Source organism: Mobula hypostoma, chromosome 10 (assembly GCF_963921235.1).
Source record: "Mobula hypostoma chromosome 10, sMobHyp1.1, whole genome shotgun sequence".
In the NCBI taxonomy this organism is placed as follows: Eukaryota; Metazoa; Chordata; class Chondrichthyes; order Myliobatiformes; family Myliobatidae; genus Mobula; species Mobula hypostoma.
The window spans coordinates 48,705,203-48,728,794 of NC_086106.1; the positions used below are offsets into that span (position 1 = coordinate 48,705,203).

The 23,592-nt window shown below is 40.5% G+C and overlaps 1 protein-coding gene across 2 annotated transcripts in view; it reads right to left on the reverse strand.

Moving 5' to 3' along the window:
* rps6kal (ribosomal protein S6 kinase a, like) overlaps positions 1-23,592 on the reverse strand; it is a 171,032-nt gene that overhangs the window by 34,896 nt on the left and 112,544 nt on the right. For both annotated transcript variants that reach the window (XM_063060455.1, XM_063060456.1), the window contains 4 exons: positions 21,759-21,848; positions 19,801-19,959; positions 11,806-11,967; positions 3,409-3,485 (listed from right to left, as the gene is read on the reverse strand). In XM_063060455.1, the coding sequence (XP_062916525.1) occupies positions 3,409-3,485; positions 11,806-11,967; positions 19,801-19,959; positions 21,759-21,848 (488 nt within the window). The remainder of the gene's footprint in view (positions 1-3,408; positions 3,486-11,805; positions 11,968-19,800; positions 19,960-21,758; positions 21,849-23,592) is intronic.

Sequence of the window (23,592 nt, forward strand, 5' to 3'; positions counted from 1 at the left end):
ACCATTTGATAATGAGGGATCGGGTAACTATAACATGAAGATAAAGAGGATAGCACATAAATAATGATATAAATACTTTGATGATATTTGATGGTGGACTGTTGGAAAAAAATATGAGAAGGCCTTCTAATTAGCTGGACTCCAATCAGTGGGGCTGAAGGAAATGCACAGGTGCCATAGATAAATATATTGAGGTGGAGAAGGAAACATTTACTTTAATAATTTATTGTGGGAGGACCTGGCAGTCACTGGAAGTACTCAATTCCAGAATAAAATTTTGGTAATTAAAATAATCTACACAAGGCAAAACCAAATATTTTCATGAACTAATTTTTACAACTAAATTCCTACATGAAGTTCCACATTGCACTTTGAATTTTCATTGTTTGCTCCACTCTCTCACTGTGGACAGTATTCCAACATTAAAAGTCTTTCTAACTTCATACTTACTCAACTACATAATCTGAAGGTAGTCAATCGAATCCACCAAATGAAAAGATGATATAAGGCACAAATGTGAAAATAAGGCAAAGTAAAGATTTAAACATCAAATTAAACAAATACATCATAACAGTCACAGAAACAGGTCCTTCAGCCCAAGAAACTCATTTTAACCATCAAATATCAATTTATGCCAGCATTAGGTTTATAGCCCTCTATGCCCCAGCAATTGAAGTGAACATCTAGATATTACTTAAATGTTGTGAGATTATCACATCTGCCCCCCAAGGATGTGCTTCCAGATTCTAATCAACTTCTGGGTGAAAAAGTAATTTCTCAGAGCCCCTCTAAGATTTATACCCCCCACTCTGAAATATATGTCCTCAAATTTTAGATACTTCTCCTAGGGAAAAATTTCCTGCTATCAATTTTATCAGTATCTTGTAATTTTGAATACTCAGCCTCTAAATTCCAACATTAAATTCCTCATTGCACAGAAAAAAACCTTTTCATCAGAAAATGATTGGAATTTGGAAGCACTGCCTCAGGGGACAGTTGATACCCTCCTCTTACTTACCCCTTGAAAAGGACTTGACTCTGGACCATCAGAAAAATGTCTCCGACACCATCACTGACCTCATCTACTTTGGAGAGCTTCCATCCACTGCCACCAAACTCATAGTTCCCTTACACCACATTGCTCGTTTCTACCTCCTTTCCAAGATCTACAAACCTGACTGCCCGGGTCTCTGCCTGCTGCTGCCCCAATGAATTCATGTCTGCACACCTTTTTGCAGACCCTCCCCACCTACATCCACAACACTTCACATGCTCTCCACCTCCTCAACAACTTTCAATTCCCTGGCCCTGACCGCCTCATTTTCACCATGGATGGATGTCCAGTCCATATACACTTCTATCCCCCATCAAGGAAGTCTCGATTCAAGGCCAAAACAGTCCTTCCAGGTGAGGCAATACTTCACCTGTGAATCTGTTGGGAGTCCTCCGTTGTATCTGGTGCTCCTGATGCCTCTGCTAAAGGGTCTCCTTTACATTGGTGAGACCCGATGTAAATTGGAGGACAGCTTTGTCGAGCACCTCCACTCCATTTGCAGAAAGCAGAATTTCCTGGTAGCCAACCATTTTAATTCCTATCCCCATTCCCATATGCCAGTCCATGGCTTCCTCTTTTGTCACAATGAGGACACTCTCAGGGTGAAGGAGCAACGCCTTATATTACATCCAGGTAGCCTCCAGCCTAATGACATGAACATCAATTTGTCCTTCCAGTAAAAATAATTCTCTCATCCTTCCCTCTTCTTTTATTCCCCAGTCTGGCTTCTTACCTCTTCTCCTCACCTAACTATCATCTCTTCCTGGTGTTCCTCCTTCTTCCCTTTCTTCCATGGTCCACTCTCCTCTCCTATCAGTTTCCTTCCTCTCTAACCCTTTATCTTTCCCACCCACCTGACTTTACATATCACCTTCTGGCAAGTCCTCCTTCCCCTCCTTCACCTTTTTTTTATTATGGTGTCTTCCTCCTTCCTTTCCAGTCCTGAAAATGGATTTCAGCCCAAAACATCGACTGTATATTCCTTTCCATAGATTATACCTGACCTGCTGAGTTCTTCCAGCATTTTGTGTGTGTGTTGCAAAAGAAACTCAATCTTTTCTCATAAGTGAAACTCTCCATCCAGGCAACATCCTGGTAAATGTGAATCCTCTCCACTGCAGTCCCATCCTTCCTACAGTATGGCAAGCAGAACTCTACACGTATTTCATACATCATAGAACACTACAGCGCAAAAACTTCGTCGAGCACCTCCACTCTGTCTGCCACAACAGACAGGATCTCCCGGTAGCCACCCACTTCAACTCTGCTTCCCATTCCCATTCGGATATGTCCATACATGGCCTCCTCTACTGCCATGATGAGGCTAAACTCAGGTTGGAGGAGCAACACCTCATATACCGTCTAGGTAGTCTCCAGCCCCTTGGTATGAAAATAGAATTCTCCAACTTCCAGGAATTCCCTCTCCCTCCCTTCCCCTATCCCTATTTCACTCTACCCTCTCCCCCAGCTCCCTCATGGTTCCGCCTCCTTCTTCTACTACCCATTGTTTTCAGGGCTATGACGCCACCCCTTTGTCTTTCAAATTACTGGTCTATCAACTGACGCGACAAGCATTCTTCAAATCCTTCCCCATCTTTCGTTCTTCAGTCCTGACGAAGGGTTCTGGCCCGAAACGTTGACTCATCGTTTCTCACTGATGCTGCCCAGCCTGCTGAGTTCATCCAGCGCACTAAAAGTGTTGCTTTGATCTTTTACAGCATCTGCAGATCATTTTGTGTTTACTACAGTGCAAAAACCAATCGTTCAGCTGTCACCTAACCAATGCTTTATTTAGTTATACCATAAACTCCCTTCTCTTGCGTTCTATGTCTTGGCTATTAAAAGCCAGCATCCCATAAGCCTTCTTCAGCATCTTATCTACTTGTGCCATCACCATTATAGATCCTTAGACTCTAGCCCCCGTTGCTCAATATTTCCAAGGGTTCTACCCCTGTAAATGTTCTCCTCTAATTAAACCTCCCAAAGTGCACACCTAGCACTCATTCAAACTAATCCATTTGTTTCACCCATTTATGAATTGATCACAAATAGCCTGTAGCCTATGACAATCCTCCTCACCATCAACAGCACCACTGATATCTGCATGAAAATCATACCTCCAATGTGGGAATGAAGACTGGCTTCATAAGTACATACACTTCTTTTTCTAATATCATTCACACTGCTAAACTGTAGTTTACTCATGTGCAATCATGAAAGTCTAAGTTGAATTTAGGGACTAATTAAACTCCTAAAGATACAAGTTTATAAACCTGAGGAATAATAATGTAAAAAAACTAATACTGGTTTTCAAAAGTGATTGCAGAAAGGTGATGCTTTATAAATATCCATACCCAGCCAGCATGGTGTATAGAAGGACTCCAAGGCTCCAGATATCACATGCAGCATCATAACCCCCTCGCATAAGAACCTGTAAACAAAAACAGCAAGAGGCAATGCTGATTAATTTCAATCACAAGTAAAGGCAGCTTCATGTAAAATATCTGTACAATTTGTTTTCTGCTTCATTACTTGAAAATGTTGATCACGTGACTTTTACAGTTTGCTTTAAAGTAGTGGAGAAGTTTTCAATTTGTCTTGATATTTTTAAATCCCTAATTAGAGCCAAATTGTTTCAGGAAAATATAACATCTCCCATTTGACAATCTTCTATACTTCTTTCAAGGTCTAGTCATTCCATTTCTGCTCGAAGAGACTGCTCAAATCTGGAGTAACAGTGGGTGTAAGTGGGTATCAAAGGCCTGTTGGGCTAGAAGGGCCTATTACCATGTTGGATCTCTAAATAAAAATAAAAATAATTAAAAATAAAATCTGCTGGAGAAACTTAGAAGGTCAAGTAGCCAACAGTTTCCCAAGCAATGGTTATTACATGGCTCTTTATATAATTCCGACAATTCTGCAAAATTGCATCTGGACTATGGACTTTTTCAGTCTTATGGTTTTTATATTCTGTGTTGTAGCTCATACTTTCGTTTTTTTGTGTGGGGTGAGGTCAATGTTCTAGTTGTGTTTTTGTGAGGGGGTGGGGGATTTTGGGGCCAATGTTCTTGTATTTTTTGAGTGGACGGGGGGGGAGGAGTTTTATGATTATGCTGCCTTTCTTTTGTTTATGTGTGTAAGAGTGAGTATACCATCTCTCTTTGAACTGACTTTCACGGTTGTCTTTGTTTCGGGGCTACCTGGAGAAGAAGAATCTCAGAGTTGTATACTACATACATACTTGCTAATAAATGAACTTTTGATCCTTTCAACATCAGTTTGTCCTTGAATCTAAAATTTTGTCTGTCTTCTCCTGACCAGAGCATACTTAAGCTTTTGCTTCAACTTCCAAATCTCACACTTGATAAAATTAAATGATATTTTTAAGCTCCTGCTGAAATAAACATATTCAGCGATTTTAAGATATGAAAATTGTTGCATGCAAAGCAATACATCCAGGCAACAGTGCTCAAATGTCTTTTCCAAACACTAAAACTTCTGAAATTATAACATAAAACAAGAAAATATAGAACAGGAAAAAGAATCTAGTTGTCTAGAATCTATATAAAAAAAGCATGCATTAAATGGTGCATTTCATCACTTTGGGATATTCCCATGGGTTTTAAAACCAATTAGTTAGTTTAACAGTAAAAACAAATGTCAAGGACCACATCTTCACAAGCTACCGCATACAAATTGCTCCTCCGAATTATCTTCTTATTGTTCATTGGACTGCACCTTTCCTTCCAATTTCACCTCTTGCTACGTTTTTACTATCAGGTCCCAGCTTCATTCCCTTAAATTCTCAATCTTCAACCATCGCCTTCACCTCTGTGCCCACTTCTTTAGCCACGTATCTTCACCCTGCAGTTAACTCTTGTGTTATTTGGTCAGCATTTATTGCCATGTATAACTACCCTAGAGAATGTAATGGTAAGTTACCTTCTTGAACCAGTCCAGCCCTTCTGGTGAGGTTAATAAGACATTCTTTTTGGGTTGGGAGTTTCAGGGTTTAGAGGCAGCAACAACGAAAAACTAGCAATGTATTTCCAAGGTGGTGTGGAACTTGGAGGAGAACCTGTAGGTAGTAATGCTCCAATGTGCATTCTGCTCTTGTCCTTCTTGGTCATACAGATAACAGGCACAGGAGATGCTGTTGGACTAGTCTGAATGAGCAATTGCTGAACACATTGTCTATGGTTCACACTGTATGCCAGTAGTAGAGCAAATTAATTTTCAGGGTGGTTGATGGAATGCTGATGCTAGCACTGCTTTGTCTCTATGCTGTTAAGTTTCTTGAGCATTACTGATGTTGCACTCACATAAGCCAGTATTCCACCAAACCGTTTATTTATGCCTTGTCAAGAAGTGAAATACTTGCTTCAGAACATTCATCTTGCAACCACTATACTTATATGGCTAATCCAGATAGGTTTTTGGCCGACAATGATCACTCCCTTTCCGCCTCACCAAGATGGTGAGGGTGGTGGTAATCAACATCAAGGGTACGTGGTTCTCAAAGCACTTGAAAACTTTCCTTCTACCCTCTCAGCATCTTTAAATATTTTTCCATTGCTGGTGTGACTTCTCTCTAATTAACCATATCTAAACCTGTACCAATATATTACCTACTCCCAAACCATCATTAAACCACTGATAAAGGTGATACTATTGTCTAGCAATCGCAGATATTGCAGATCTTCCACTTGTCTCCTTGCTTTCTCCCCTTTCTTTGAAACTTTAATTTTGTTAATTTCTAAGTTTTCTAATTTCTAAAATTGCTGTAGCTGCATCTGCTGAGTATTCCAAGCATTTTCTGTTTTGTAGGTCAATCTCTTGATTGGATGTAGACCATGCTTTGTTTCAGTTTTATTCAGGTCTCCTGTTCACGTTTTTACCCTCAGCACTTTGCTGACTGTATCAAGAGCACTTCCTGCCTCTGCTTGAAAGGTTCAACCTTCAAGCTAATTTCTACTTTTCTCTCATTTTCATTTGGCCCTTCACTAACTTTCTCCTTTCATAACTTTTCCATCACCATTTTAGGAAAATGACAGACTACTAACTGCTACCAAATGCAAGCCTACTCTCTCACACTGTTTCTCTTCCACCATCCTTCTTCTTTGAGGTACCTTGTCCATTCCTCTTGTCCGTTTCTCCAAGGAATCTGCTTTCACAATGCTACACATGTACCAAATACTATGTGGATTTGTCTCCAACCAGGCCATCGACTGCACCCGTTTCCATTTCCTTCCCTCACTGCTCCTTTCCCTGCCCAAAATCAGGTCAAGACCATCGTTGTCCTCAAATTATATTCCATCAACTTCCTGTTTCAACAGATCGCCTTCTACATATTTCATCAACTCCAATATGCTACCATTACTAGAAGCGCAGTAAGCACTACTCCGAGCTTTTCAAAGAGCTGTTACCACTAGCTTCATATCTCTGTCTCCACCAACACGCATTCCTCTCCCCACAGCACCAATGCAACCCAGGCTTTTTATCTCTTCATTCCCACAGCAGTTTTCCATATATAGTGGATTCCACTTAATTGACCCATCTGTTAATCAACAGCTATTTATTTGCGACACTATGCCACTTAACTGAGGCAGGAGAATGTTGCCGAACAGCCTCTAACTAGTGTTAGTCACGTGCACTTGCATGGGTGTTAGGCATTACACCGTGCTTACAGTGATCAGTTTTTAAATATCGGCAGTCGTGTGTGTTTGTGTTCACAAATTGAAAGGCTGAGTGTGGTGGTAATAATCTTCTCAGGTGTTCATCATTGTGGGGAAGGCTGATGAGCTGAGGGCGTGGATTGACACTTGGAATTATGACATTATAGCCATTAGTGAAACTTGGCTACAGGAGGGCCAGGACTAGCAGCTTAATGTTCCAGGGTTCCGATGTTTCAGACGTGATAGAGGCAGAGGAATGAAGGACGGGGTGGGGGGGTGGTGGTGGTGGCATTGCTAGTAGGGAAAATGTTACAGCAGTGCTCAGGCAGGACAGATTTGAGGCTTGTCTACCGAGGCCATATGGGTGGAGCTGAGAAACAGGAAAGGTATGGCCACATTAATGGGGTTGTATTATAGACCACGCAATAGTCAGCGAGAATTGGAGGAGCAAATCTGCAGAGAGATAGCAGACAACTGCAGGAAACAAAGTTGTGATCGTAGGGGATTTTAATTTTCCACATATTTATTGGGAATCCCATACTGTTAAAGGTCTAGAGGGGTTAGAGCTTGTGAAATGGGTTCAGGAAAGTTTTCTAAATCAATATATAGAGGTACCAACAAGAGAAGATGCAATATTAGATCTCCTATTAGGAAACGAGTTAGGACAGGTGACGGAAGTGTGTGTAAGGGAACACTTTGGTTCCAGTGATCATAACACCATTAGTTTCAACTTGATCATGGATAAAGATAGATCTGGTCCTCAGAGTGAGGTTCTAAACTGGAAAAAGGCCAAATTTGAAGAATGAGGAAGGATCTAAAAAGCATGGATTGGGACAGGTTGTTCTCTGGCAAGGATGTGATTGGTAAATGGGAGGCCTTCAAAGGAGAAATTTTGAGAGTGCAGAGTTTGTATGTTTCTGTCAGGATTAAAGGCAAAGTGAAGAATAAGGAACCTTGGTTCTCAAGGGATATTGGAACTCTGATAATTTAGTGTGCATGCACCGGTTGTACATGCAGCCTGGTACAGCCGTTCCGATCTATTCTTACTTTCTTCTTCTTACTTTTTAATTTACGTTACTTTTTGTATTTTTTTTCTCATGGTAACACGTCGAAGTTGCACCCTCTCTAACATGCTGGTAGAGAATTTTATTTGGGTTTTCTTTAGCGCTGGAAATGGTTACATCCCAACACGCCGGACAGAAGCAAGGTTGCATTGTGTATTTCATGGACCAGCAAAGACCAGCCGGCTTAGCGAACGGAGCGGTGGACACCCTGCTGAAATCCGGAGGAAAACACACACAGTGGGATCACAAAGCCGAGGAAAGAGGACTGGGTCGAGACAACAGAGACTTTTGGAGAAGAGGAGTTCGGTGGGTAATACCATTCCGACTGACTGGAAGTGCACTGAGAGCGGTAAGCGTAAAGGAGTTGGGTGCTTACTGTTCTGGCTAACAACGGATGGTGCAATCCAGGGTATATTACAATCGAGGAACGTGTTTGCAGACTGGATATTGAACTTTTTACTGTTGGACTTCGGCCACATTGCACCGTGATACAACACTTGGCGGCACGGGAGGTCGTTCCTGCCTGTGGCCATCGAACGTGCAGCTCCTCCCATGGAAGGTCAGACACCCTGAGCCAATAGACTGGTCCTGGACTTATTTTCCATCTGGCATAGTTTGCATTTTGGTGTTTGATTGTTGGGGTTTTTTGTATTGCTATGTTTACACTCTATTCTTGGTTGGTGCGGCTGTAACGAAACCAAATTTCCCTCGGGATTAATAAAGTATATCTATCTATCTATAAAGAAGAAAAGAGAGATGTATGACATGTATAGGAAACGGAGCAAATAAGGTGCTTGAGGAGAATAAAAAGTGCGAAAAAAAATACTTAAGAAAGAAATCAGGAGGGCTAAAAGAAGACATGAGGTTGCTTTGGCAGTCAAGGTGAAGGATAATCCAAAGAGCTTCTACAGGTACATTAAGAGCAAAAGGAAAGTAAGGGATAAAATTGGTCCTCTTGAAGATCAGAGTGGTCGGTTATGTATGGAAACAAAAGAAATGGGGGAGATCTTAAATGGTTTTTTTTTGCATCTGTAATTACTAAGGAAACTGGTATGGAGTCAATGGAAATAAGGCAAACAAGTCGTGAGATCATAGAACCTATACAGATTGAAGAGGAGGAGGTGCTTGCTATCTTGAGGCAAATCAGAGTAGATAAATCCCCAGGACCTGACAGGGCATTCCCTTGGACCTTGAAGGAGACTACTGTTGAAATGGCAGGGGCCCTGGCAGATATATTAAAAATGTTGGTATCTATGGGTGAGGTGCCGGAGGATTAGGGGATAGCTCATGTTGTTCCGTTGTTTAAAAAAGGCTCTAAAAGTAATCCAGGAAATTGACGTCGGTAGTAGGTAAATTATTGGAAGGAGTACTAAGAGATAGGATCTACAAGTATTTAGATAGGCAGGGACTTATTAGGGAGAGTCAACATGGCTTTGTGCGTGGTAGGTCATGTTTAACAAATCTATTCGAGTTTTTCGAGGAGGTTACCAGGAAAGTGGATGAAGGGAAGGCAGTGGATGTTGTCTACATGGACTTCAGTAAGGCCCTTGACAAGGTCCTGCACGGGAGGTTAGTTAGAAAGATTCAGTCGCTAGGTATACATGGAGAGGTGGTAAGTTGGATTAGACATTAGCTCAATGGAAGAAGCCAGAGAGTGGTAGTGGAGGATTGCTTCTCTGAGTACAGGCCTGTGACTAGTGGTGTGCCACAGGGATCAGTGCCGGGTCCATTGTTATTTGTCATCTATATCAATCATCTGGATGATAATGTGGAAAGTTGGATCAGTAAATTTGCTACAAAGATTGGAGGTGCAGTGGACAGTGAGGAAGGTTTTCAAAGCTTGCAGAGGGATTTGGACCAGCTGGAAAAATGTGCTGAAAAATGGCAGATGGAGTTTAATACAGACAAGTGTGAGGTATTGCACTTTGGAAGGACAAATCAAGGTAGAACATACAGGGTAAATGGTAAGGCACTGAGGAGTGCAGTAGAACAGAGGGATCTGGGAATACAGATACAAAATTCCCTAAAAGTGGCGTCACAGGTAGATAGGGTCGTAAAGAGAGCTTTTTGTATATTGGCCTTTATAAATCAAAGTATTGAGTGTAAGTGTTGGAATGTTATGGTGAGGTTGTATAAGGCATTGGTGAGGCCGAAATTGGAGTATTGTGTGCAGCTTTGGTCACCAAATTACAGGAAGGATATTAATAAGGTTGAAAGAGTGCAGAGAAGGTTTACAAGGATGTTGCCGGGACTTTATTCCCTGGAGCGTAGAAAAATGAGGGGCCATTTGATAGAGGTATATAAAATTATGATTGGTATAGATAGAGTGAATGAAAGCAGGCTTTTTCCACTGAGGCTAGGGGAGAAAAAAAAAGAGGACATGGGTTAAGGGTGAAGGGGGAAAAGTTTAAAGGGAACACGGTGGGGGGGCTTCTTCACATAAAGAGTGGGGGGAGTGTGGAATGAGCTGCCAGATGAAGTGGTAAATGCAGGCTCACTTTTAACATTTAAGAAAAACTTGGACAGGTACATAGATGAGAGGTGTATGGAAGAATATGGTCCAGGTGCAGGTCAGTGGGACTAGGCAAAAAAATGGTTCGGCACAGCCAAGAAGGGCCAAAAGGCCTGTTTCTGTGCTGTAATGTTCTATGGTTCAACGTACAATGTCCCTTAATTCAGTGTTTTGACAGCAGGGTTTCTGAAACCTCAGTGAACAAGATTAACAACAATGAAGAAGAGAAAGCTGAGTTAATTAAAGCAGAAAGATTGAGTGAGGTGAATCGGAAGGTTAGGATAAATGTTTAAATTATTACAACCGCTAAATGTTTAACAATTCATTACCTAAAAGAAAGTGATGCATCAGATTAAACAACAGATCTCTGAGCCAGAAAATTAAGGGCCATATATTTCCAATTACCTAGTTGTTTTCCGGGTGCTCAGGCTCCTAATTATGAAACCTAACTTTTGACAGCAAGTTTAATTGTCTATTAACTTGCGAATCTGGAAAGCTTTCAGAAAGAAAGTGGTGGCTGAAGACAAGATTGAAGACTGTGGAAGACTTATGGTGGAGCAGCATGAGGTAACCAGCAGCTTCCAATATTCACAACTCATGTATCTCTTCATTGTCTAAACTTAACAGTCAACTTGCAAACATGCAATTATTTTACAGGAAAATTCATCCCAATGTATTTTGATGATGTCAGTTGAGGGATAAATTTCAGTCAGTAGTCAGTATAGGGCGCCACAATAGCATTGTGGTTAGTGTGATGCTATTCGAGCTCAGGGCGTTGCTAAGAACTCAAGTTTCCTCCCATAGTCCGAAGACATACTCATTAGTAGGTTAATTGATCACTGTAAATTCTCCTGTGAGTAGTCTAGGGTTAAATATGTGGATTACTGGGCAGTGTGGCTGATTGGCCTGAAAGGGCCTGTTCTGTGCTGTACCTCTAAATAAACAGTAATTGGGAAGAACATTCCTCCTCTTCCTTACTTGGCATGATGGGAAATTTTTAATTGAGTGCAAAGATTAGACCTCTGGGACCAATAAAACTCAATCTGAAGAACAGCATCTTTTTTATTGCAGCATCATTTTTAGTACTGTATAGAATTTGCTCCTTGAACTGGTAATTAACGCAGTCTTAAACCAAGACAGAACTGACATCAGTACATGAGGACTTCAACTGTTTGGAACCTTGATATAATTTAATCTGCTTGATTTTGCTACATAGATTTCCAATTACAGAAACAATCAAGGCAAACTGCAATTCAAAAACAATCAGTGCTCAAGCTACATGATGGCTTTCTTTTGCAAGATCATTGTGTCCTAAACCTAGAACTGATCTACTTCCATTTGCTATTGGAAAGTCTTCTGGCAGGTCCGTTCTTCAAAACAGAAAATTAAATGTCATTAGATTTTATAAATACTTATAAAGAGATTGATTGCTTTCAACATAAATGTACTATATCTTGTGCTCCAGCAATAGGCAGTAGATAAAGTGGAAATTTGGTTTACCTCAGGAGCCACAAAGTTGGCTGTATAACACGGTGTCATAAGTAAGCCATTCTCACCACGCAGTTGTTTAGCAAACCCAAAGTCACATATTCGAATGCATTCAGGGTCACCAGATTCATCCATGTACAGAATGTTACTTGGCTTTAAATCCCTATGCACAACCTAAACAAAAATAAAGCACAAAAATTATTCATAGGATTCATATGTCATATTTTTACCAATATCATAAAATGCCCTTTTACTCAGGAGTCAATGGCAACTCTGAGAGTAATCCCATCTGTTTCATTCTCTCATCTATTTGAGAATGATTTTGCACAGACCTAATCAGCAACTATAAGGCCTAATTATACTAAACCCCTCTGCCCACATAAAGCCCATATCTGTCCTTTCTTTGCACATTTATGTGCTGAAATAAGAGCCTCTTAAGCACCTCTATCATATTTAGTACAGGTGAATGAGTGGCTGAGGGAGTGGTGCAGGTGGTAGTGTTTCAGTTTTTTGGATCATTGGAATCTCTACTGGGGAAGGTGTAACATGTACAAAAAAAGACGGGTTACACCTGAACACGAGGAGGGCCAATATCCTTGCGGGCAGGGTTGCAAAAGCTGTTGGGAAGCTATGTTGGCAGGAGGATGGGAATCGAAGTGACAGAGTTGAGAATGGGGTACTTGGTATACAAGTCAATACATGACAGTGGAGTTGGCCAAAGTTGACTGGAAGGGGACACTAGTAGGGATGACAGCAGAACAGCAATGGCTAGAGTTTCTAGGAAAAATTCGAAAGGCGCAGGATGGATACATCCCAAAGATGAAGAATATTCTAAAGGAAGGACGATGCAACTGTGGTTGACAAAGGAAGTCAAATCAACATAAAAGTAAGAGGACATATAATAGAGCAAAAATTAGTGGTAAGTTAGAGGATTGGAACGTGTTTAAAACACAACAGAACAACTAAAAAAGTCGTTAGAAGGGAAAAGATAAAATATGAGGGTAAGCTAGCCAATAATATCAAAGAGGATACAAAAAGCTTTTTTCAGATATATAAAGAATAAAAGAGAGGAGGGAGTAGATATCAGACTGCTGGAAAATGATGCTGGAGAAGTAGTAATGGGGGACAAGGCAATGACAGACAAAGTAAGTATTATGCATCAGTCTTCATTGTGGGAGACACTAGTAGCATGCTGGAAGTTCAAGAGTGTCAGGGGCAAAAGTGAGTGCAGTTGCTAATACTAAGGAGAAGGTGCTGAAAGGTCTGAGGTTAAATACAGTACTGAGCAAAACTCTTAGGCACCCTGGATTTTTTAAGGTAAATTTTGTTTTAGATGTTTATTTTTGTATTATGCATTAGAAGATTAAACTATAGATTTCCAAACATTAATTTTCAAAAATAAATTAAGTGTTAGAGAAATTTATGTCTTTCATTAACAAAAGTAACATATTAAGTAAAAGACCACTTTTCAAATAAAAACCTGATTATTTTGTAGGTATATAGCCCAGTGAATGACAAAACAAAGATCACAAACAAGTGCTAATGATCAGCGACATAATGAGTTGAATGAACTAAACTGATTAACTAATGGGTGTAAAACAAATCAAACTGGGTGAAGGGCAACCAAATTAAAAGTGAGAATCTGGCAGATGTGACAGTTTAACCTTCTAATAATTATTTGTTGCACCATGGCAAGAGTGAGTATAGCAATAACACATAAGGTGGTCATCCTGCATCAGTAATTCTCTCCCAAGCAGAAATTTTGCAGTAGACAGAAGTTTCAAGATGTGCAGTCCAGGTTCTTCTGACAAAGCACAAAAAAAGAGTAAGATTGAGGACCAGAAATGGCAGTGGTTGTAAATGAGAATCATCAAAGTGATGTCCTTTCAAAAACTGGAAGAAGTCCAGTACTGCTATCAGCTCTGAACTCACAGGAACCACTGGAACTCAAGTACATCCCTCTATAGTCTGGAGAAGATTTTTTAGAAGTTGTCTTCATGCAAGAGTTGCTGTCAAAAAGCCATTCCTCTGAAGTGGAAACAAAGCCTAGAGACTCACCTAAGCACAAAAACACAAGGACTGCGATGCTGAACAATGGCAGCCAGAGCTCTTGCTCCCTCTCTGGATACCTCCCTCCATTTTATCAATCTCTCTGGCTCCACCTCTGGAGACAAACTGTCAAAAGACATCTTATCTAAACCTACTGATTCCCATAGTTATCTCGACTATACCTCTCCCCACCCTATCTGCTGTAAATATGCTATTCCCTTTTCTCAGTTTCATTACCTCCGCCACATCTGTTCTCAGGACACTGCTTTCTGTTCCAGGTCCTCTTCCTTTAAAGGACAGGATTTCCCTTACTCTACTGTTGATGGTGTCCTCACCCGCATCTCCTCAATTTATCATACATCCACATTTACCATATCTTCCCACCACCTTAATAGTAATAAGAGTTCCTCTTGTCCTTATCTACCAACCCATGAGCCACTGCATCCAACACATTATCCTCCGCAACTTCTGCCATCTCCAAAGGGATCTTGCCAGTAAACATATCTTGATCTTCCCCCCCCCCGCCCCGCTTTTCACAGGGAACACGCCCTCTGCGATTCCCTTGTCCATCTGTCCCTTCCCACTAATATTCCTCCAAGGACTTATCCTTGCAAGAAACCTAAGTGTTACACCTACCCATACACCTCTTGCCTCACCTCCATTCATGGCCCCAAACAGTCCTTCTAGGTGAGGCAACAATTCACCTGCAAATCTGCTGGGGTAGCTATTAAGTCTGGGGCTCCCGGTTGCATTGGCATTCTCTACATTGGTGAGACCCGTCATAAATAGCGGGGGGCCACTTCATCAAGCACCTCTGCACCATCAGCCACAAGCGGGACATCCTGGTGGCCAAACATTTTAATTCCGATTCCCGTTCCATCATGTCAATACAGGGCCTCCTCTTGTGCCAAGATGAGGCCACCCTCAGGATGTTAGAGCAAAATCTATGGCATGAATATTAAATTCTCCTTCTGGTAAACAAGTCCCCCCCCCCCCTTCCTCTGTTCCCCACTCTGACTTCTTCTCACCTGCCTATTAGTTCCCCCTGGGCCCCCTTTCTCTTCCCTTTTCTTATGGTCCATTCTCCTCTCCTTGGAGATTCTTTCTTCTCCAGCCTTTGACCTTTTCCAGCCACCTGGCTTCACCTGTCACCTTCCAGCTAGTCGCTTCCTCCGCCCCCCCCACCTTCACCTTCCTTCTTTCTCAGTACCGAAAAAAGGGTCTCAGCCTGAAAAGTTGACTGTTTACTCTTTTCTATAGTTGCTGCCTGGCCTTCTGAGTCCTCCAGCATTTTGTGTGCATTGCTTTGGATTTCCGGTATCTGCAGACTTCGTTAGCAAGTGCTTGAACTGACAAATCCAATTTGAGTTTTTTGGCTCAAACAGCATCTTTGCTTTACAGATTTTTTCACATGTTCCTAAGACTTTTGCACAATACTGCAAGTCACCTGGACCAGATGCACTAGGATTCTGAAAGAGGTAGATGAAGAGATTGTGCAGGCATTAGCAATGATCTTTGTAAAATCACAAGATTTTGGCATGGTTCTGGAGAACTGGAAAATTGTAAATGCCACTCCACTGTTCAAGAAGGGAGGGAGCCTGAAGAAAGGAAATCTTAGGCCATTTATCCTGACCTGGGAAGAAGTTGGAGTCCATTATTAAGGATGAGGTCTCACGGCACTTGGAGGCACATGATAAAGTGGTTTCCTTAAGGAAAAATCTTAGCTTTCAAATTTGTTGGAATTCTTAGAATAAATAATAGGCAGGATAGACAAGGAGAATCAGTGGATGTCGTGTACTACAGAAGGCCTTTGAGAAGGTGCTATGAATGAGGCTGCTTGACAAGATAAAAATCCATGGTATTACAGGAAAGATACTAGCATGGATAGAAGATTGACAGGAGGCAAAGAGTAGAAATAAAGGGAGACTTTTCTAGTTGGCGGCCGGTAATTAGTGGTGTTCTGCAGAGGTCAATGTTGGGACCGCTTTTTTTTACATTATATGTTAATTATTTGGATGACAGAATTGATGGCTTTGTGGCCACGTTTGTGGACGATACGAAAATAGGTGGAGGGGCAGGTAGTGTTGCCAAAGCAGGGAGGCTGCAGAAGGACTTCGAAAGATTAGGAGAAAAGGTAAAGAACCGGCAGATGGAATACAGCGTCAGGAAGTGTACGGTCATGCACTTCGGTAGAAGAAATGCAAGGGTTGTCTATTTTCTAATTGGAGAGAAAATACAAATATCTGAGGCGCAAAGGGATTGGGAGCCCTTGTGCAGGATTTTTGAAAGGTTAATTTGCAGGTTATGTCTGTGGTGAGGAAGTCATATATGATGTTAACATTCATTTCAAGAGAGCTAAAATATAAAAACAAGGATGTAATGTTGAGGCTTACAGTAAGAAGGCAGGAAAATGGATCAGCACAGATGAAATTGCAGTGCAGGCTTAATGGGCTAAATAGCCATATTCTGCTCTTACGTCTTATGGTTTTACGGGAGGTTGAGGCTACAGTGACTGACAAGAGAAGCCAGATTCAGCATAAAAGCAAAGGAGTGGGTAACATAATATTAAAAAAAATATTGGGAAGTTAGAGGACTGGGAAGCTGAAAGATCTGAAGGAGGAAGTGACTTCAGGGTTCTGAAAGAAGCGGCTGAAGAGATTGCGAAGGGATTAGTAATGATCAGAATCACTAGATTCTGCAATGGTTCTGGAAGACTGGAAAATTTCAATGTCAGTCCACTTTTAAGGGAGGAGGGAGGTGGAAGAAAAGAAATTATAGGCTAGTTAGCCTGACTTCTGTGGTTGGGAAGATGTTGGACTCAATTATTAACAATAAAGTTATGGGGTACTATGAGGTGCATAGCCAAATTCTGCATGGAATTCTTGCCTGTCAAATATTTTGGAATTCTTTCTGGAAATAACTGGCAAGATAGACAAAGGAGAATCTGTGAATGTTGTTTACTTGGATTTTCAGAAGGTCTTTGACAAGGTTTTTAACAAGATAAGAGCCCATGGTATTACATGAAAGATTGGGTAGAAGATTGACTTATTGCCAGGAGGCAAAAAGTGGGAATAAAGGAGGCCTATTCAGTTTGGCTACCGCTGACTTGTGGTGTTCAGTATTGGAACCACTTCTTTTCACGTTATATGTCAATGATTTGGATAACAGAATTAATGGCTTTATGGCAAAGTTTGCAGACGATACGAAGATAGGTGGAGGGGCAGGTTGTTCTGAGGAAGCAGGGAGGCTGCAGAAGGACTCAGACAGATTGTGAGAATGGGGAACATAGTGGCAGATCAAATATAGTGTAGGAAAGTGTATAGTCATACACTTTGGTAAAAGGAATAGTGGCTTAAAGTATTTTCTAAACGGGGAGAAAATTCAAAAATCAGAGGTTCAAAGGGACTGGGAGTCCTCATGCAGGATTCCTTAAAGGTTGTCTTGCAGGTTGAGTTGGTGGTAAGGAAGGCAATTCAATGTTAGTACTCACTTCGAGAGGACTAGAATGTAAGAGCAAGGATGTGATGCTGAGGCTTTATAAGGCATTGGTCAGGCTGCACTACAAGTATTGTGAGCAATTTGGGCCCCTTATCTAAGAAAAGATATGCAAGCATTGGAGAGGGTCCAGAGGAGGTTCACAATAATGATTCTGAGAATGATTCTATAGAAACATAGAAAATAGGTGCAGGAGTAGGCCATTCGGCCCTTCGAGCCTGCACCGCCATTCAGTATGATCATGGCTGATCATCCAACTCAGAACCCTGTACCTTCCTTCTCTCCATATCCGCTGATCCCTTTAGCCACAAGGGCCATATCTAACTCCCTCTTAAATATCGCCAATGAACTGGCCTCAACTGTTTCCTGTGGCAGAGAATTCCACAGATTCACCACTCTCTGTTATATATGTTATGTATGTTATATGATGAGCATTTGATGGCTCTGGACCTGTACTTGCTGTCGTTTAGAAGAATGAGGGGATCTCATTGAAACCTATCGAATATTGAAAGGCCTAGACAGAGTGGATGTTTTCTACAGTGGGTGAGTCTAGGACCAGAGGGCACAGCCTCAGAATAGAGGGGCGTCGATTTAGAATGACATAGAGTATATTTAAAACAGAGGTTGATAGGTTCTTGATTAGTATTAGAATACCAGCTGTCTAAATCTCAAATTATGTTATAAACTCTTTCAGGTCTCCCATCAGCCTCCGCTACTCCAGAGTAAAAAACGCTAGCTTATCCAACTTTTTATTATAGCACATGCCCTCTAATTTAGCAGCACCCTGCTAACCACTTTTGCACCCTCTCCAGAGCCTGCATATCCTTCCTATAATGGGTCGTCCAGAATTGAATGCAATACTCCAGATGTGGTCTAATCAGAATTTTATAAAGCTGAAATATGATTTCCTGAATCCTGAACTCAATGCCATGATCAACCTTCCAGCCAGCACATCTTCGGAGATCTAGGGAAAACCTATATGTTCAAGGGGAGAAGGGGTTAACCCCACACAAGGAGGCACCATGGTCTTGGTGGAAGTAAGATTGCTGGAGCTACATGGCAGCAGCCCTGTGTCATCTATCTGGGACATGAGAAGCTTTTTTATAACATAGAAAGATATTCACATTAAATTTTATTGAAGGGGGATACCTTTGAAGAAAACTTGAACAGTTGGATAATAAATATTCTGCCTTTTTTTTTCCTGGACACATTCCCAGGAACAAGAGCACTAATGAAATCCTCATTGAAAGAGGAAACTGTGTGTTACATGGGGAGTCAGGGAGGTGCTACTGACACTGTCGCTGTGCCTGGAACCAGGTACTCACTTCTGCCATCCTACCTGCTGCTCCAGTTGGAATTTGGAAGAGAGCACAGCCTTCTGCCAACTGTTTTACATCAATGATCAAAAGCTCTCATCACCTTACGGCACAGTATGCAGCACGTCACTGACAGAGTGCACAGGAGGCAGTGAGGCTGAGGGAAACACTGTAGTTGCTCAGTATTGAGAAGCAGGGTGCAGGTTTATACGCTGGTCAGCACAGTGAGTTTGACCATGGCTGGGGAATGGGTTGACAGATCAACTGGACCTTACTGATGCTGTCTCCCCTTCTCTGTTTGATTGCATAACTCTTCCCAGGCCAGAGGCTCCACCATGGTAGCAATCTCAATAGGAAGCAACCACCACTGAGCTTGTTGCCACACAGGCTGGGAGAGCCATGTAGCCAACAGGAGAGCTTCAAGTCACATTCAACAGCAACAGCTGCCAGTCCAAACAAAGGCCACATCACCCAGGTGCACTCTGGAATTCAGTATCACTATATTGAGCGACCAAACTACTTATGCCAGTCTGCTACCAATAACTCTCATTGGTAGCCTCTGCACATTGCTTGGGTGTAAAGAAAAACTTACTGCCGCAAATATCTGTTTTCACTGCACCTGCACATATGACAATAAACTCACTTTGACTGTTCGGACTCCAAGTGACAGCACCCTGTGTGATGCTAAGCTGGATCTCCAGTATACTGTACCATACTTTATAATCAGTCTGTTCAAATTTCTGAAGTGGAGCATTGTTCTATAACTTGAAAATTAGGAGTTAAGCTAAGTTCCATAATTTTGTATGGAGCTTATGCTTCATGTTTAATTACTGAATGCTGAAGATTCACAATGGGTCAAGTGTTTGCAGTGTATAAAATGGCCTTTTTAAAAAAAAAACAAAATAAACAAAATAAAATTAATTTCATGATAAAACCATTTGGTTCAATAATCATCAAAAAGCTAAGACAAAAACTGGAGTATATTACTCAGTTGAAATCAAAGTGCTGTATTTCAAGTGTTCAATTAAAAAGAATCAAGTCATAGTTCTTCATATGCAGGCTTATACTTTTTATATCAAAACAAAAAGTTAAACAGAATAAGGTCACTGACTTCAAAAATGACAATCTGCTTTAGATGACGACTTACTCCTTGGCAGTGAAGGTAGTCCACGGTTTTTGTTATTGTGAAGAGTACAGCACTGGCTTCTCGTTCTGAAAAGAATTTCTGTCGAAGGAGTCTATCAAGTAGTTCACCTCCTTTCAATAGTTCAGTGACAAGGTAAACATACCGGCCATCATCATATACCTGTATGTGCAGCCATGAAAGAAGTACATCCAAATTTCTTAACAACAAAATCCTTGGAGTATACATGTCAAATTTTACAGTAATTACAGAGATCTCATTAGAGCATCTGAAAAAATAAAATTAAATCCTATCATGGTTAATGTTCAAGCATTAATTACCACACAAAAAGCTGGCATTTGCCTTTATTTCTAAAGTTATATAAATACAATTTATTTGCACAAATACAACAGCCCATTTTAAAATTATACATAAAACAATTAGACATTTCCTAAGACATAGAACTTTTCGACAAACAATTACTTCCATTTATATAGCACCTTGAAGCAGTAAATAGTTCCAAAATCAATGCAATGACTGAAACCTAGTCAAAGAGATAAAGGAGAAAGGAGTTGTTGACATTTTGGGAAAGCGGTTTGTCTGCTGAAGACATCAACACAAACAATGACATCATCAAATAAACAGTCCAAAATTGAAGGAGATGAAGAACTGATGACGACTATAGAAATAGGGTGCTACATGGTAATGAACAGTTTTGAAAATGAGAATGAGAATGAGAATTTTAACATCATTAACCAAGGCCAGTGTAGATCAGCAGGGCTTGTAGTGTTAAGTGAACAGGACTTGGTGTTGTTTAGGAACCTGGCAAGAAACATTTGGAAATTAAGGTACATAGAATTCTTTCTATCCCAAAAATATAGGTTGGGGGGGGGGGGCCTGACTACTAATATCAAAATATTTAATGGAACTGATTCAGGAGAAAGGAAGGAACTGTTTCTGCGGAGATTGTAGGATCTGAGGCTTACCTTAAAAATTAAATTAAGGTCTTTCAGGAGCTAAATAAAAATCACTTATGGCATGTAGTGAAGGTAGAAACTTGGAAATGACAGCTGAAACTTCAACAATATTTTAAATCTGAGAATTAAAGATATTAGGAAAAATGGGAAAATACCATCTTCCAAAATGAATGGTGGAACAAACTGCAAGGACTGCATGTTCCTTTGATTGATACATATACAAACAAAGTCTCTTTTCTACTTCTCCGCTACTGTAGAAGGGTACCAACCTGCAGTGACTTTGCCAGATAGAGAATCCAAATTTATATAGCGATTAAATATTTTGAAAATTATGCTAGTCTTGTATTTAAAACATTTTAGGAAAAGTCAGGAATCCCCGGATGTACATGCAAATATATATATATGTATGGAGTTCTCCAAAGGCAAAATATGTGTATTTGTATCTGTTCATCTGAGCTTCTTTCATTGTAGTTCTCAACACTTCAGTTAAGTACTGTTATATGCATTGATGGGGTGATACTATTATTAAATAGATATTATTTAAAAGGTACTACTATATGCATTGAGAGGATGATGCATTTTCTTCATGAAGCAAAAGCACCAGCAGACTGGGGACTTCCAGAGTTGTGACAGTTATCTGGCTCAGAAAAAGATGGGATTCCAATCATGAGCTTCTGGAGTGCCAGATCAAGAAAGGTCAAAAATTAAGATGAATGACACACTTTCTAATTTTCTCCATTTAAATACAAATACTGTTCCAGGAGGCCTATTTGTACAAAATTACTTCAATGGAATACTCCATTAGTAATGTGGTAGAGTTATTACATCGGCACTCAACAGCAGAAACAGTATGCTAGCAAGCCTGCAGTTAGACAATCAGAAATCTGATGGCTTCAGGTTGGAAGAATTCTATTTAATGGACAAACACATGATGGAATAAACCTGCCAAATGTGCTCAAAAATGATGATGAGATATAGTGCAGAATAATTCAGCAAGTAGCTTACATCTTTCAAAGTAATGATGTTTGGATGCTGTCCATAGCGCATTAGTATTTCAATCTCCTCAGAAGGATCTCGTTTGCTCTTATCAATTATCTGCAAATTTAAGCAAGTTTAATTAACAAACACAAAAAATGGAGAGTACAGTTATCCAGAGGTGGTAGGACAGCAGTAGAGACAAATTCAGCAAACAGGTGACCAATGTTACATAGTAATATTACTGGTAAGATATCTAGATCATTGTCGAGGAAAGAAATTTAAGTTGCTTTCAACTGTTTTCCATAGAATGACTCCCTAAAATTAAATTAAATACTGCAGTTTCTATTCAATCATGCAATTGTTTCTTTACTGCCCTCGTGTGGTTTTATAGGTAATTGCAACAAAACAAAGCCACAATACAATTGCTAAAACATTCTCAAGAATTTCTCAAAACCACAAAGACAAATTTAATACTGAGTGAAAGGAGATGACAGAGAAAGGCTTTCAAAGAGGTAAGTTTGGAAGTGAATGAAGAAGGAAATAGGCTATTAATTAAGGTGATGGGCATGACCAATGGGAGAGGAGCAATGAGTAGGAGGGGTGGGAGGAAGAATTGGAGAAATGTTAAAGAGCCTGGAACCATTAGAATTTTGACTTCAATAGTTTACTGAGATACATTTTTTTAAATGCTGCTGATGAATATATACAGTTCACATTACACTCTGAAAAGGGAGAAACCTCCAGAACAAGTGTGATATTCCCAACTACTTGCTTGAAACTTTATATAAAGCACTCAGAATCAGATTTATTATCACTGGCATGTATCCTGAAATTTGTTAACTTAGCAGCAATAGTTCAATGCAGTACATAATACAGAAGAAAAAAGCAAAATAAAATAAATAAATCAATTACCGTATACATATATTGAATAGACCAAAAACTGTGCAAAAAACAGAAATATATATATATTAAAAAAGTGAGGTAGCGTCCAAAGGTTCAACAACCATCCAGGAATCAGATGGCAGAGGGGAAGAAGCTGTTCCTGAATCGCTGTGTGTATTTGTCTCTTAAAGACTAAGAATGACTTGGTCTTTAAAAGACAAACAATGGTGCATTTGTATTTCAAAAAAGCAGCATTACAGTGCAGAAGTCTGTTATCGTCGCTATAAAGACAAAGAGTTCCAGATGCACAAAACATGTAATTTTGGAACGGTGCAAACATAACAGGGATTGTTATGTGTGATTTCAACTTCCCCAACATTGACTGGCACCTCCTTAGTGCAAAAGATTTACATGGGGCAGAATTTGGTAGGTGTACCCAGTAAGTATTTCTTACACAATAAATGAACAAACTGACTAGAGGAGAGACTGTACTGGATCTAGTACTAGGCAATAAACCTGGTCAAGTGGCAATTCTCACAGTGGATAAACATTCTGAAGACAGTGACCACAACTCCCTGACTCTCAGTGTAACCATGGACAGGGGTTGGAGCACACAATACGAAAAGTACTTAATTGGAGGAAGGCGAATTATGATGCTATTAGCAAGGAACTTGGGAGCATGAACTGGGAACAGATGTACTCAGGGAAATATGGAAGTTGTCTAGGGAGCACATGCATGGTGACCTGGACTGATGAGGGAAAGGATGGTAGCACTGAGTATGGAAGTAGAATGTCCAGTCAGCTCCATCATGGCATTAACCTCTCCAGCATCAAGGACACCCTCAAAAGGCAATGCCTCAAAAAGGTGGCATCCATCATTAAGGACCCCCATCACCCAGGACACACCCTCTTCTCATTACTACCATCAAGGAGGTACAGAAGTTTGAAAACGCACACTCAACGTTTTAGAACAGCTTCT